At 40.5% G+C, this 16,255-nt stretch overlaps 2 protein-coding genes across 3 annotated transcripts; one reads left to right on the top strand and one right to left on the bottom strand.

Moving 5' to 3' along the window:
- Positions 1–1,369: 1,369 nt before the first annotated feature.
- Positions 1,370–10,845, bottom strand: drap1 (DR1-associated protein 1 (negative cofactor 2 alpha)). The gene is made up of 7 exons (XM_034676776.1): positions 10,605–10,845; positions 9,997–10,069; positions 8,662–8,755; positions 8,074–8,199; positions 4,768–4,858; positions 3,225–3,313; positions 1,370–2,762 (listed from the first exon to the last, which is right to left on the bottom strand). Exons 1-7 carry the CDS (start codon positions 10,644–10,646, stop codon positions 2,573–2,575), a joined length of 705 nt encoding a protein of 234 aa, XP_034532667.1. The 5' UTR covers positions 10,647–10,845; the 3' UTR covers positions 1,370–2,572.
- A 1,127-nt stretch (positions 10,846–11,972) lies between these two features.
- Positions 11,973–13,927, top strand: c23h11orf68 (chromosome 23 C11orf68 homolog). 2 transcript variants are annotated; one of them, XM_034676486.1, is made up of 2 exons: positions 11,973–12,239; positions 12,698–13,927. In XM_034676486.1, exon 2 carries the CDS (start codon positions 12,729–12,731, stop codon positions 13,470–13,472), a length of 744 nt encoding a protein of 247 aa, XP_034532377.1. In that variant the 5' UTR covers positions 11,973–12,239; positions 12,698–12,728; the 3' UTR covers positions 13,473–13,927. The 2 variants fall into 2 exon arrangements, with proteins under 2 accessions (XP_034532377.1, XP_034532375.1); XM_034676484.1 differs by having other exon boundaries at positions 11,974–12,243.
- The last annotated feature ends 2,328 nt before the right edge of the window (positions 13,928–16,255 follow it).

The following is a 16,255-nucleotide window of genomic DNA, read 5'->3' as shown; positions in this document are numbered from 1 at the left end:
TGGGGCTGAGACAGAATAGACATGAGTGTTCAGTTTGCAACAAACAACAGAGCAGTTGGCATGTCCGGCTCTAACCTTTGACATCTTGACTCTCCAACACTGAGTTATGTACGACTGTATGTAGTTGAGAATAAACCAGAAATTTGTAAAACCTCTTCCTTGTTCTCACTGGAGCCTCATGAAGCTTAGACAACAATTTAAAATCCTTCTTCTGACCTACAAAGCTCTTAATGATCAGACACCTTCATATCTTAAAGAGCTCATAGTGCCTTATTACCCCTCTAGAACACTACGCTCCCAACATGCAGGCCTGCTCATCGTACCTAAAGTCTCTAAAATCAGTATGGGAGGTAGAGCTTTCAGCTATCAGAACCCCTCTCCTTTGGAATCATCTACCAGTCAGGATCGGGGAGGCAGACACCCTCTCTACTTTTAATAATAGGCTTCAAACTTTCCTTTTTGATAAAGCTTATAGTTAGAGCTGGATCAGGCTTGGACCAGCTCTTAGTTATGCTGCTATAGGTTTACTGCCAAATTCCACCAGATCCATGTCCGGTCCTTCTCCGATCCGTCACGGCACCAGATCTGATAGGTTTCTATTCTAGTCAATGTGTTAACTTCCACTGGATCCGCTCCGTTGCGTTCTGGCTGCGTCTCTGATCCAGCAGGTCAGAACGCAATGGATCAGAGACACAAGACTTCTATTTTTGCTGGATGCCGGAGCATGACGCATCAATCTTAACAGAGCAGATGGAGCGGGACAGGAAGTCAGGTTTCACCAAAACAAAATAAAAACATCCGGTTAATTTTCAGAATAAAACACTCTGTGTTATCACCAGATCATATTTCACTTAACTATAACAACAAACCGTCATGATGAGTGGAGCCAGGCCTGGAGTCAACAGGTCAGAGGTTTTCAGAGGACCAGAAAGACAACATGGATGAGGAGAATCCTTGATTCAGTGATTACCACGGGAAAACCTCGGTCACGTGACTCCAGCTGTGCGGTGGTCCTGCTCCGTACTGCGTTCCGAAAACACAACTGGTGGGTGTTGACAGACGAGAAAGCACGGAGCCGGACTGCAGCGGATCGGAGACAGACCGGACACGGATCTGGTGGAAGTACCGTGTTAAACTGGCACACTGGGATCCTGTCTTTCCCTCTCTCTCCTCTCTCTGCCTGTCACTTACATTAACTCTTCCTGTCCCATTGAAGTTACTAACCACAGACCTCTTCCTGGGAGTCCCTGAGCTCCCTTGTCCTGTAGGTTCCTCCGGGTTGTTTTGTGTCTTGTGATTTGAAATTCTCACTTTAAATTCAGAATTCAGGAACATATAATTATTTTTATTACACAACTGACTGACACTAGTTTTCTTAATTGAAATATGAACTTTATTTCACCCATACAAAATAAAAAGAATGTTAAAAGTTTACAATACAGTGTCAATTGTCTATCTGGAAACATTTTATACCGAGACTGACACATAAATGGGAAGCCCCATCTCTGCTTTAATCGATACTTTTAAAACAAGCTAAAAGAGGAAAAAAAAGTCAACAATAAAGAGAGAGAATTACTGAAAAATCATACAGGAGGGCCAGAATAGAAATGAGGGAGGACGAAAGACACAAACAACTTTAAAAACAAAGTTATGGTCCAAGTCGCAGAATAGTTCTGATGGGTTGTTCAGGGGAATTTTCTGGTCGTATAAAATAATATACAAGGTCTGACACTCTGAGAGGGTCAAAAACAACAACCAACGGGATGTAGATCATTAACCTGCTGATATGTCTGACTTCACGGCTGGGGTTGCGAAAGTTTACAGTTCTCTGGATAAAAACGTGAATTAAAAATAGAGACTAATGCAAAGAAAGAGCTGTGGTACGCTAACCTATGGTAAAAATACACCTGCTTCCTTGTTTATGTTACAGCCTGACAATCGGACTGAGCAGCGAGTCATGACAAAGCCGGGAAGTGCGGCTCATGTGTGAACAGCAGTATTTCATAGCCAATCGATAACAGAGTAATAGAACACTTCATGGGGGGAGACAATGAGCTCCTTTCTACTCCGCTGCTTCTCAAAGACTTTCAAAAAACTGTACGAGGCCGTGATAAGACTTTGAAAACCACTTACAGATTTCTTTCAGCTGTCCTGAGGGTTTGAGTTCACTTCAATATGCCTACTACAGAGAACTTAGGAGGAAAGAAAAAGTGCCAAAAAAAAAGGTACAAGGAAACATAAACCACACCTATCCGGTCTGCGGGGGCTCATGGCAAAAACAGTGACGACTGCCAATTTAATATTCAAAATAGAAGGACCGACTTGTTAAAAAACTTCCTCGTTGGATTCTCTTCTACAATAAAATAAAACCTTTTTAAAAAAAGAAAATTAAAACACATAATATACAGCCAGGCTCCTAACTCCTGCAGCGGTGTCGTTCTTAGCCGGCTCTCGAGGGCTGTGATGAAGAGTCCTTCGCCCACCGCTGGATCATCTTAAGAAATCAAAAATTATGTCGAGAGCGCGTGTGTGTTTGTTTGAGTGTCGTAGGAGGGGGGGGAAAAAAAGGGAGCTAAGAGTCATAGTCTTCATCGTCGTCGTCGTCTTCGTGTTTGTGCGGCGCAGGGGGTGGGGGAGGCGGTGCGGCGCTCATCATAGAAGGGTGGGGGGCGAAGGCCATGCCGCTGTGGGGCTGTGCTGGAGCCATGTCGCCCATCGGGACCTCGTTGCCCATATGCGTGAACTGAGGGGGTGCGTTTGAGCTGTGGGGGGGGGGGACAGGCAGATGGGTTTAATCATCTCATACGAACAGGAATGATGCAATGCATGCTCAACTACATGTCAGTCAAAGTGGGACTCTAAATATACAGAACATGGATCTTCAAGGGTCGTGGTACTTTCCAGTTATTTCTCTGAGGCATTGCTATTGCTATGCTTTCAGGGAGTATTTTCAGTATTAACATGAAAACTGGATCAGAGTGAGGGGGGATAAAGGACACAGCCTTGCTTGATGGTGTTATTAGTAGAAAAACAGCACCCTCTGCCTGTTTATCGCTGTAATCCACCTGATAACAGTTCAATAATATCAATAAAGACACGGTTTCTAAAACCAAATGATGGCATGCAAATCTGTTTTCATCTGAATTTAAATCTATCACTATCTAAGAGAAGAAACAATCAGTCACAGTCTGGACTAACACAGTACACATGGTGTGTGTTTCTACCTGTGGAACCTGGATGCAGCCTGCAGGTTTGTGCTTGACTGAGAGCCGTCCTCTTCGTCTCCGTCCGTCTCACTGTCTTCAGAGTCATCCTGTTTCCACGACAAGAAACAACAAGTGAGCCCACTTCACTGGAACATGCACAGTTGACTTTAGGAGGAGTACTGTATCGAGTTTCACCTTCACAACACTTTGAAAAGTATACAAAATAACAGCAAAGCATTCCTTGTAGTAATAATAATAGATAAGACTTCTATAGGGCTTTTCTAAGTACTCAAAGATGATTCACTGAAGTGCAAAAAATAAAGTATAAAAATAACAGGAGATAGGAGAGGTCTCGTGATGTATTTTTTTTTTGAAGAGGAAGGTTTTAAGTTGATGTTTAAATGGTTAAATAGTCAGAGTTGAGGAAGTTTGGAGGGAAAGAGTTCAGAGAGTTGGGACAGTGATGCAAAGTTTCTGTCCCCCAAGGTGAGGTACTTGGACTTGGTCATAAGGGACAGGAGGTTGGCATCTGATGATCTGAGGCAACAAGGTGGGGGAGTGGTGTTTGAGGAGGTCGGTCAGGTATGAGGGGGTGAGGTAATTGAGGGCTTTGAAGGTCAGGGGTTCCCAAACTTTTCAGCCCCGCGACCCCCAAAATATAGGGGCCAAAGACTCACGACCCCCACTGGCCCTCAAAGTGATTTAATGTGTCTTCATGTAGCTGGTGTGCAGAAGATTAGCCTACCTATATGAACATGTGTCTGTGTTTCCTGTGCTGTTGTGAATGAACCTGCTGCTACTGATGCTTTTGATAATTAACTGTTCACTAACACTAAACTGAGGAGTCATCTGGCAACAAGAAAGGCAGAAAACTCATTACACTTTATATTTTTAAGGTTAGCTATTTTTGTCAATATGTTTTACTATAATGGGTAAAATTTACTATTTTTAGATCGCTTTAAAAAAAAAACTTCTGGAAGACATCACACGACCCCCAATTTGTGTCTCATGATCACAAAGGGGGTCCCGACCTACACTTTGGGAACCCTGACTTAGAGAATGAGGAGGAGCAGAATATTTAACCTGCTCTCTCTCTCCCTGCTTTCATTTTCCACAAGCAGAATATCTGGGAGAATATCTGGGTTAGATTGGACGTTACTCTCGACTACTTAAGATTAACCTTACGTCTCTGTGGTGCAACCAAACCATGACACAAACTAGTTTCAGCATGTGTTTCAGTGTGGACTCTAAATAAAGACACAACGTATACAGAGCTGCTGCAACAGGTCACTGGATTTTACTGTTTGAAGGACTCTATGCATGAGTGGTGTGTAAAGAAACTTGCCGTGCTGCAACTTATTGAAAACAGACTGAAATATAAATATTAAGGATTGATTCAACTAGATATGAACTGTAAAAAACACTTTGAGTTATGGTTGCAAACTTACCTGGAGAATAGAAACAAAATTAAACGTTTGGACATTCATATTTGTTGGATTAAGTTATTCTCTGCAGGATCATAAAGATATATTTTCATGTGCATGCAAAACAAAACTCCCACCTCTTGCTCTGACTCTGTGCCAGACAACTTCTTGTCCTTGCCTTTGGAGCCTGCTCCTCCGTTCTTGCGGCCGGACCCTGGTTTTCGACCCCTGGGCAGCAAACAAAGAAGAGTTATGTAAAGGAACCGGCAGCTTCAGCTTCAGTGGGATGTAGATTTTGGACAGGACTCAGTCATGGTCGTGCTACAAGATTCTTCAGATCCTTGACTTTCGTGTGAAACCTGTCCTGCAGCAGAAATCTGCATCATTTCCATAAACACAGACGGGTACGAAGCTGCTGCTGGAAATGACTTTGAGCCATTTATATTCAGAGACGCTCTCTACGTCTCATTCCCACAGCTGAGAGAGAGTTTCTAAATACTCTGCACTTACAACTACTTTAAATTGAATCACAATCCAATCAGCCACACTTCAGTGAAAAAAGTCTTCTTGCTCATTTAATTTATGTGTAGTTCTTCGCCAAGTTCTCTGCTTCAATTCAGCCGCGGTGCCACTGTTTGATCTGCAGTCGATACCTCTTCTTCATCTCTACAATCCTCAATAATTAGTTCTCCCTCTGAAGAGCTGGAAAAAGTGCGCTCTCTCTTGTTCTTCTTTTTTGTAATTAATCTATAATCACAAAACAAACCTCGCTTTAGTCCATACCAATTACAGTACGAGTGTTCCTGGGGAAGGCAAAGGTAGCTCTTCTTGCGTCTACACAAAGAGTGAACTCCGGTGATAATGACTTATTCATGTCTTCAACTTAAGGAGAGAGATGACTGAATGACTAAAGGAGTGACGATCAGCTTGAAGAGTCAAACTTCAGCTCTATGTATGAGGGAGTAGCACCCTCGAGACCTTGTGTGATGCTTTAATGGAGCCTCTTAGAACATTTGCTTCCATGCATTTATTTCAATGAGCTTAAAAGGTAAAGATTGTTCATTACCATGTTTCTTTCACTTTTGTTTATTAAGGGCATGTGAATTTAATCGACTAAACGTTTAGATACTGTCACCCTCGCTAGTCCGCACCAGACTTACTCATTGGATAAATGAAATATGATTATCTTTAATACTGTAGGCATTTAACCACCTTACAGAGGCAGCGAGTTCAGAGCACAGGCATGTGGATGTTAGCATGCTAGGAGGACTGAAGTCTGGTGGTGCTAGCTCTGCTGGTGGTAGCCAGGCGTTGGAGTGTTACATAATTTGTGTTTGATTTTGACTGTTCTGTGCTTGTTTTCTTACCTTCAGACTAATAAATTAGTCAGAATTGTCTCCAACATTAGCGACTTTTAAATCCCACCTTAAAACATTTTTTCTGCTCCTCTGCATTTAACCCAGCATGAGAGCTGTGTGGTCTCTGACTGTTCTTTTATTGGATTTGGATTTGCTCTTACAATGTTTTTATCTTAATTTATTTTTTTTGTTCATTTTATTTTCTTGCATTTTATTATTATTTTTTAACTATTTTTTAAAGTGCTTTTTTTGTTTTATTCTATTCTCTTTTATTTGATTCAATTTTATTTTCTGACAGCGTTTTGTTATTTTACTATTTTGTAAGTGTTTTAAAAAATGTATTATTATTCTTTTATTTGATTCTATTTTATTCTCTGACGGCCTTTTATTATTTTACTATTTTTAAGTGTTTTATTATGATTCTTTTATTTTATTTTCTGACAGCGTTTTATTTATTTACTATTTTTTAAATGTTTTATTATGAATCTTTTATTTTATTCTATTTTATTTTCTTAGAGCGTTTTATTTATTTACTATTTTTAAAGTGTTTAAAAAAAAATTATTATTCTTTTATTTGATTCTATTTGATTCTCTGACAGCTTTTTATGTTCTGTGTCTTAACTTATTTTACTTCTCTGTGCAGCCCTTTGCTAAACTTGACTGTTCTTTTAAATGTGCTTTATAAATAAAGTGGATTGGATTGGAGAATTTACATTTTCGGAAAGAAGAAATTGGTCGTTAAGCAGCATCTCTATTATCTGTCTATTATCTGTTATCTGTGGTCTCAGAAGTAGGGGTCACAAGATGTCTTTCAGAATTTTTCACTTTTTTAAAGTAATCTAAAATTGCATATTCTACCCATTACTGTAAAAACCTTGCAAATAAAAAAATGTTGAATTACTTTTCTGCCTGTCTTTGTTGCCTGATGACTCCTGATGTGATCGTTAGTTAACAGAGAATTTGAAGAAAGCCTCAGTAGCAGCAGGTTAACTCAGAGCAGCACAGGAAACATCAACATGTGCATTTCAGCTAATTTTCTGTAAAATATGAAGCAACATTCAATCACTGCCAGGAAAAGTAGAAGGTAGCAAGTCTTTGGCACGTTTACTTTGGGGGTCACAAGCTGATACGTTTTAGAACCCCTGGTCTACCTTACGGCAGAATAATGCAGAATTATTGCACTGAAGTTTTTACTCTACAAATGAAAGACACGGCAGATTTGAACGCAACTAATATCACAGACAAGCTCTGATTTATTATCATTATGCTCCGAAATTCAGCTGCTAGAATGCTAACAAAGACCAGAAAGAGAGCCCACATTACACCAAGTTTAAGAGTCTCTGCATTGGCTTCCAGTATCTTTTAGATTTTAAGATTATTTTATTGGTTTTTAGATCTCTTAATGGTGTAGCTCCTTATTTATCAGGTTAGCTTTTATCATATGAGCCAGTGAGAGCCCTCAGTCTTCAGGTAGTGGACTTTTAATGGTACCAAAAGCTAGAACAAAGACTCACGGTGAGGCAGCCTTTTATCATCACGGCCCAGAGGTCTGTGGAACAGCCTACCTGAAGATCTGAGGGCTGCACAGAGAATCAACATTTTTAAAAGCAAACTCAAGACCGACCTTTTTAGTCTCACTTTAAGCTGATTTTTATTCTTATAACTCTTATTATTTCACCTTACTATATTTATTTATTTATTCATTTATTATCTAGTTCACTTTTGTTTTTATTTTTTTATTTATTTTAAGTATAGCATCTTGTTTTCTTTTAATGCTTTAATATTTTGTGTTTTATTATCTTAGTAATGTATTTTATTTTGGTGAGTTTAACTTCCTGTGTGGAGTTTTAACATCTTATTTTACCTCCAGTGTTTCCTCATTAAGATATCATGAGAGCGTTTCCTCAGTTCGTTCAGCAACTTCTTTTTTATTTTTCATTTATTTTTATTTTATTTTTATCGTTATTAATATTATTGTTGCATATATTGTGTTCTTAACCTTAGGATTGTGGGGTGACTTACATCAATAAAAGCAAAAATAACTTTCAATAATTGTGTTTGTGTGTGTGCATGTGAGAGAGATACCTGCGTGAGACTTTTTCTCCTCCCCCTTCTGTGTGGTTCTCCTCCCCCTCACCCTGCATGTCCGGCACTGTTGCCACCAGGTCTTTTAAGAAATCAAACTGCTGCTCCAGCTCGATACACTGCTTTCTGCAAGCACAACATTTGTGAATCGGTATGCGTCTTTCTTTACATGAACTCTGAGTTGAGATGATGACAAAGAAAGAGAAACACGGGGATTTTATATTCGTTTCAGCAGAATCAGAGTCACACTCTAAGAGTCTCCCTGCAGCAGCAACCGCAGGAGAGATAAAAACAGACACACTTTGAGACAGGAGGGATTTAGCTGTGTGTTGCACATTAACTCAGCATCAATGTAAAGGTAGCCATAACAACACAGGTACTCCTGCAATGTTCCTTACAAGACAACAGGGTGCTTAAAGTTCCTGTTCCTAAATCCTGAAGAAATGAAGACATAACTCTGTTCGGCTGCGTCTAACCTCGATCAGATTACAACTGTGATCATATTTCCTGTTATTATACAGCACACACACACACACACACACACACACACACACACACACACACACACACACACACACACATACTTACAAATGTGATGTTGTCATTGTCTTTGCATTCCTGGACTGGGTGACATGACAGGCCTTTGTGAGCAATGATTCCAAAAAGAGCTCCAGGGCTCTCGCTGACGTCTTCGTTAAGGAGAATAAGATGCATCGGTATGTCTGCGTCATTTACTTAAACAAACAGATTCACTCAATCAGTCTGACCAAAACAATCCATCCATTATCTTTACCGGAGGCAAGGTACACCCTGGACAGGTCGCCAGCCTATCACAGGGGTGCCTTCACTCTCTGGACACCGTTTTTCATGGAGCTCTGAGGTTCATTACAGGTTTTAAATCTCTAACCCATCACTGCACCCTGTATGCTCGAGTTGGCTGGACAGCATTGTCTACCCGTAGACTACATCACTGGCATGTCCTTGTTTATAAGACGATTCTTAACTTGCTTCCCTCTTATTTATGCGATTTTATTCATTTAAAAAATCCTGGAAGCTACAGTCTCCGCTCTGTGACTCGCTTTTGCTTTCATTCCCCAGAGTGTCTCTTAAAACGGGTAAAAAGAGTTTTAGATATGCTGCTCCTGCAGCCTGGAACCTGTTGCAGGACAGCCTGAGTTTGAGTGAGATTGTCTCTTTAAATGTGTTTAAAAGCAGACTGAAAGCTCTTGAGGAAGATGCATCAGTTTGTAAATGCTTTGACTGATGACTTTTGTTCTGAAACCCATGATTTGTTATATGTTGTAATGTTTTAGAATTCTGTGTTGTTTGTCACTAACTTTGCAAGAATGTGCTGCTGCTGATCTTGGCCAGGACACACTTGTAAAAGCGATTTTTAATCTAAATGTGGTTTTCTCCTGGTTAAATACATTAAATAAATAAAACAAACAACCCAGTGAGCACGTCTTTGGGGATTGTTGGAGGAAGTCGGAGCATCCCGAGAGAACCGATGCATGCTCGGGGAGAACATTCACTTACTAAAACCACTCAGGTCTAAAACTTCAGGAGCAAACGGGGGCACAATCATAGGAATTAACTGTGTCTTTGTTTTCCATTCATCTTCTACCTAATAAAAAGTGAATTTACAAACTTCAGGTGATGTTGTGAGTTGTTCTCCAGGTAAAAAAATATACCTCATTTCAAGCTGTGAACATTATTTTTCTTCTTTAGCACAACAAGTTGAACAACAATGTGATTGCCTCAAAATCATGTTTTTCTTGTTAGAGTTCTAAATCAGATGATTAATGTCAGAGTCCCTTAACTAAATGAAAGTCAGATGAGATGTAAAACACATTTTCTACATCCAAAATCTGAACAGGTGATGAAAAACTTGAGCTTGCACAGTTATTGTGACTGAAAGGATACAAATAATAACAGGTACTGCTGCAGCCACTTTGCCTATTTCTTCATCCGTCTGCATGATCTTCTTGATCCTTGCCTGTAAGGAGAAATAAAACACTAATGCATGATTTTAAATCAACTTTCAGTGCATCAACTTAGGAATAGTTTCAGCATTTCAAGTATTTAACAGCAGCAGCACAACACTTGTTTTCACTTCCACTCCATGCCTGATGAGAGAAACTCATTCCTATGATGCTGAACACATTATCTAATGTATGAGCACAGAAAGTAACCTTAAAGTAAGTTAAATGCGCACACACAGACAACAGATGACGCTCAGCTTCACATTTAGCTCCTCATGCTAAAAACAACGTGAATTACAGGAAACACTAGTTAACCAACGTGCATGCCTTCAAAGCGCCATCACAATCCCCGAGAAGCGCAGTAATTCAGTCTATTAAAGGACACTAACAACCTTCATTAAGTAGAATCACTGTAATCTACTCTTGGTTTCTAATGCCTCGGCTAGCTGCATGCTAACTCAACACAACAGGCCGGATCCCATTCAAGCTACATGGAGAGTTAGCTAATGTTAGCATGTCTAACACCGGTTTAGCAAAGTTTGAACTCACCGGAGGGAACCGGGCGTTGTATTTCTTCTTTTTGCTTGGCATAATTGTGTTACCTGGATGGTTAAGCTAAAATAAAAGTCAATACACCCTGTATTATTATCCTATATCACGTTTAAATCTCCCCCACCGCGCACACACACTTAGATAGTAGCAGCTAACAGGCTAACTCGTTAGCACCTAGTCGTCGTCACTCATTCTCCCGTTGCGTTCGCTTGACGGCTGAATAATCGGAATCCAAACTTCTCCATTGAGGAAAGTCGCTTGATAGCTCATCAGAGTGCACTATTTTCTTTTTTCTTTTTAAATTGTATTTATTTATTTTCTCTTCCTTTTCCAATTTATTGATTACTATTTTGTGTGTGCGTGTGTGTGTGTATTTGTGTTTGAGTTTGTTTACTTATTTATTATTGTTATTTATATATGTACTAATGAATCATCCTATTTCCCCTTTTGCTTACTTACACATTATGTAAAATCTGGGATGTGGGGTTGAAGGGAGGGCTGGGGTGGGAAGAGGTGGAGATGGGGTGGGACAGGGTGGGGCATGGAAGGGGAATGGCAACCTTAATACTGCAGCAGCTGTTCTGTTTTGGGTTTTTTTGGTATGTGTTTACCAGTATTAAAATTACTAACCCTAGACCTTTCTGGAGTCCTTGAGCTCCCTTGTCTCTTAGGTTCCTCTGAGCTGCCGTAGACGTCCTCCTGCTGCAGATGTTCTGGACTCCAGCTGATACGGACGTACTGGACTTCAGCGGCAACAGCTTCTACTACTCGTCTCATAACTATCACCTCTCTCTTACTCCCCTCTATCTGTCTTTCCAGGCCTGACTCAGTCAAGGCATGATGGCTGTCTAACATGAGTCTGGTTCTGCCTGAGGTTTCTGCCTGTTAAAAGGAAGTTTTTCCTCACCACTGTAACTAGCTAAATACTGCAATGTGCAATGCTCATGATGGATTAAGGTGGGGTCAGACTGAGTCTTACCCTGTCTTGAAGTTGGGTCTTTGTTCATAATTTGACATAGAGTGGTCTAGAACTCCTATGTTTGTAAAAGCGTCCCGAGATAATGTTTGTTGGGATTTGGCGCTATACAAATAAAGATTGATTGATAAAAGATTGATTGATTGAATTACAAAAGACAAGAAGGGAGGAGGAGGGAAATGCTGCAGGCAGAGCATTTGTTGTTTGCCTTTAAAAACTGTCCTGTGTTTTAACACGCATGTAATACATCAAAGTACATAAGATACTTTTAATAATAGAAAGTGTCGGTATTGGTATCGATATCGGCGATTCTGGCCCTGTGTTACTTGGTATCGGATCGAAACCAAAAATTGTGGTATGGCACACCCCTAAAGAACGAGCATTCTAGCAGCACGTGAACGTCCCATCAGATCAGCTCCGTCGGGTCATAGCGCCTGTAGGTTCTGGGTAGTTCCTTTTACAGGGTTAGTCTGTAAGTTATGTTGTTTTACGGCCAATAAATTGATGTGATAACATCTTATATTGTATGAAATAAAACCCTCAATGAATAATAAGCAAGGGAAGAAGCAAAGCACGAGGACGAGACTTTAATCGTCAGTGTGGTGTCGTCCTCAGACCGGAAGAAGAACAACACTGGAGAACAAACTCAGACCTCTGTAGGTATGTCGATCTTTAAGTTACCAGGGGGGTTAAAAATAACTATTTTGAGAGATATTGAAGAGTGCTTTTACGTTACATGTTGGTGTGAAACATATTTAAATTCACAAACGAGCAAAATGACAAACATGGAGCGTTCGTGAAATGGCTAGGTGGTTAGCTAGCTCCAACAATACCTGAACCAAACACAAAAGACAAGTCGACATATCTGAATCTGTGTGTGTTGATTACAGCTACTTATGGTGCAAAGACGAAGGGATGGGGAATTATTTCTGAAGTTGGACGAGCTAACTGTTTTTAAAAAAGTGTGGCTACTATAGCATGTTAGCTAGCAGCATTATAAACACCGCAGGCTGTCCCCTCCTGTCTGGGGTTAGAGGACAGCAAACTAACACAGATACTACTCAAGTGACCCAGCGTGAATATCACAATTAAACACATGGTTCTCTTCCCACAGGCCCTTTGTTTAGTCTCATACTGCCAGCATCATGGAGGAGGAAGAGGCCACTGCAGATGGCGAGGTGGAGACCCCCTACTCTGCAGAGATCTATGCAGCTGAAGCCATGGCTGCAGACATGGACCCCTGGATTGTGTTTGACTCCAGAAAGACGCCCAGATCCGAGTTTGAGAGCTGGCTGGAGAGCAACAGGCCCTCACAGGTGTGCAGGTTTGGTGATGAGGAAGGTGGCGTCAGCCCTGTGGGGTGGATTGCTGTGCTGGGCACAAACCACTGCCCCGGTGGTGGGGATGTGGCAGCCCTCCAGGAGAGCTGGGAGAAACTACTCGTCAGTGGCCGGCCTGTCGGCTTCCAGACAGTGAAGGAGCTGGCCCTGAACCACGGCGTGCTCTCGGGCAAGTGGCTCATGCACTTGGACTCTGGTTTCAAGTTGGACCATGCATGGGAGTGCGTGGCCAGAGCAGCCCTAGACGGCAAGATCTCCACTGTTAAAGTCAGCCCTCACAATCCTAAGGCTGGGGGCAAACAGGTGATCTGCGTCTATAACCAGAACTTCACTGAAGAGAACGAGGTTATACGGCTGGACTCTATCATTCGTGCCACAGGCGTCAAGTGCGCGCTCTCCTACAAGCCGGACGTGTACACATACCTGGGAATCTACCGAAACAATCGCTGGAAGCTTTGCCCCACCATATACGAGAGTAAGTTTGACCTGGAGTGTGTACCCAGACGCTCCCACATTGTCAACAAAGTCACCAACCTTGAAGTAACATAAGCCTGAGAGAACACCGGGGCAGTGTTGCAGGATGGGTTAATGTACAGGCACTTTGCGACGCCATGAGCTGGGCCGTGCTGAACAACTGAAGAGTTTGCGATTGAACTTTTTATCTTGAGTTCTTCCTTTTATTTCTCAAAAAGCACTAAGTCTTCTTACTCTGTGATTATTTCAAAGTGACCTGAGGAGTCACATTTTTTTGTATTCAGTCTGTTGTATTCATAAAAAATATGAGTATTTGTATTCTTAAGGTTCGACCTGAAACGCACTGACACACCTGACGGACGGTGTCTGAAGAAGTCTTTGTTTTGTAAGTGCAGAGAAAAAATAAGCATCCAGTGAAGAGTTTCTTTTTTACCGTTTACATTTGTGTCATCTGTTTGGCTTTTATTTTGGTGGGTTTGTGATGAACCACATGAACGGAATTGCCAAATAAATTCTACTTTTGAACACCATCATAATGTTTTCTGGTTTTATTTCAAGAGAAGTGTTAAGGGACTGTAAAATCATACATTATGGGCTTTTCCCACAGTCTGTTTACAAAATATAAAACATGAATTCACTTTGATAAAACATCTTTGACCCTCAGGTGAGAGACAATCGAGTTTAACTGCAGCCATCACTCATAAAATAAGAAATCTGATAAGAAAAACATGATACAGGTCCATGAACCTCTTCTCTGCTATAAGCATTTACTCATTAATGTTATTTGTTTACACGTAGACCTTCATACTCGTCATCACACTGACACGTAAACAAGACACCTTTACGAACTAACAATCAACATGTGATAAAAAAGCTGCAGAACAAAGTATTGTTTATACTTCAATCAAAACTACTGACCCTCAAAATGTTTTAAAACACCTTTTTGAGATATAACAAAAAAGGTGATGGGCATAATTTGCATAGAATTATCTCTAAATTTGTTTAAACAATGAGTTATGTGGACTAAAAAGGCCACCCACATTTCCATAATTCACATAGAGACTGATAACCACGTTAACACTGACCACAGCTACCTTGATTGTTAAAATGAGTGTTCAAAAACATACAGAACATGTTCAACAGAAAAACACTCCAACAGGAAACATTCAAAGACTTTAAGCGATGAATACAAGCCATCCTGGTTGGTTGATCGCTCAAACACAATACAGAATATCTCAACAGGGCATATTTTGACTTGTAGTATTTAAATAATCATCAGTTTTGGAACAGAAATAGCTACATCTGTCTTTACATTCAGTTATGAAAGAACATGCAGTTCTTATTTTGAGTTATAACAACATATATACTCGATAACTGATAAATCAAACTTGGAAGAGGACTCGAGTATTGCCTGGATTTATTTATTGAGAAAAGACAGTTTTATTCTTTTGTTATCTTTATTCTAACAGAGCCATAAAAATTGATTATTATTTTTTTGAGCGACGGCTGGCGCATGTTTCCACCTGAATTCCTGCACATGCGCTCTCTTGTTCCCCAGCAGTAACTCAAAGGATTCCCAAAGAGGTGCCACATATCGGCTTTTCAGACTCAAAGTTAAAGCTGCAGTTTGTAGGATTGGGGTAAAAAAAAAAAAAAAAGTGTACTCATTTTGTGTTGTGTTTCACAAAAAAGTCATAACATTCATCAACAGCCATCAATAAATGAGGTGTTTTGAGATTATGGCGAGACCTTTGTATTTTCCTCTGCCTCTGTATCCAGCAATCTACAAATTCATATCGCTCCCATCAGCTCTGACCAATCAGAGCCACTCTCCTAATAGGTCCTCCTACATTGACCTGATTGAGCGTGCACTAGGATCTGTTTGTGGGTGGGGCTTACAGGAGCAGAGAGGGGGGGGGGGAAGAGGGGTGTAGTGAGAGGGAAATCTTGTGTGGATGGGTAGGGTTGATATTCAAAATCTCTCCCTGACCTGATGTTTATTCCAGGACTACCAACAGCAGCTTTAAGTGAATCAAACACAAAATGAAATCTCAGATTATTTTACATCATTTCAAACTATTCTTTTTTTCTGTTTAAGAAATGAAAACTACAGATGACAAAAAAAGACTAAAAACAAGCTTTATAACCCTATTATAGGCTAACTGAAATTACTGCACTGGATTATTCTTAATACTCAAGTTTATAACACTGATTCATGTCACTTATTAGTATGTACAGTACACTGTTGGTATATTATTGCAGGAATGATTCCCCTTTATTATATTACATGTATTCACAGTATTTAAATAGGATTTATGTTTGTATGTGTTACATTAAAGATGCTACTTCATATCTCTTTGTTTTGTTGTAAACAGTAGTCACTACCTGTCATTGTTTCAGGACGGACAGGTATGGGTGTGGCGGTGTAGAGTCAGTGTCTCATGCAGCTTTTGCATGCTGTTGTTGTGGTCACAGGGCGGAGCGCTGTGTTGTGCTCTCCTGTTGTGTTGGTGACTCCAATAAAGAAAACAACTGTTGCAAGTGATATAATAGTCTGCTTGTCATTCACAGCCAGGGTTGGGTACAACATCTTCAGCGATATGCATCTGTCACCATCTGCTTTCGCAGTGGTTGTGTGCTGCTGTCTTTGCAGTGGACTGTGGTGTGTTCAGGGTCTGACACTGCAAAACTGAACCCGCTCCAAACAACTAACAAGCTTGTGCCTTCTTTAGGAACTCATCGGCTGTTGTTAGTGTGTCTCTGTGTCAAAAGTTTGTTAAATTCATGCGACAACAAATTCTAATCAATTGATAAAACAAATGGATCACTATTGGTTATAAAAAGAATAATGCAGAAAA

Source organism: Notolabrus celidotus, chromosome 23, assembly GCF_009762535.1.
Source record: "Notolabrus celidotus isolate fNotCel1 chromosome 23, fNotCel1.pri, whole genome shotgun sequence".
Classification (NCBI taxonomy): domain Eukaryota; kingdom Metazoa; phylum Chordata; class Actinopteri; order Labriformes; family Labridae; genus Notolabrus; species Notolabrus celidotus.
This window is presented reverse-complemented; position numbering and strand designations above follow the sequence as displayed.

Coding starts and splice junctions, on each gene's coding strand:
- drap1 (XM_034676776.1), bottom strand. CDS start 10,646: ATGCCAAGCAAAAAGAAGAAATACAACGCCCGGTTCCCTCCG. Junction 10,070..10,604: donor ACAACGCCCGGTTCCCTCCG/GTGAGTTCAAAC, acceptor TTCTCCTTACAG/GCAAGGATCAAGAAGATCAT. Junction 8,756..9,996: donor AGCAGTACCTGTTATTATTT/GTATCCTTTCAG, acceptor CGAAGACGTCAG/CGAGAGCCCTGGAGCTCTTT.
- c23h11orf68 (XM_034676486.1), top strand. CDS start 12,729: ATGGAGGAGGAAGAGGCCACTGCAGATGGCGAGGTGGAGACCCCCTAC.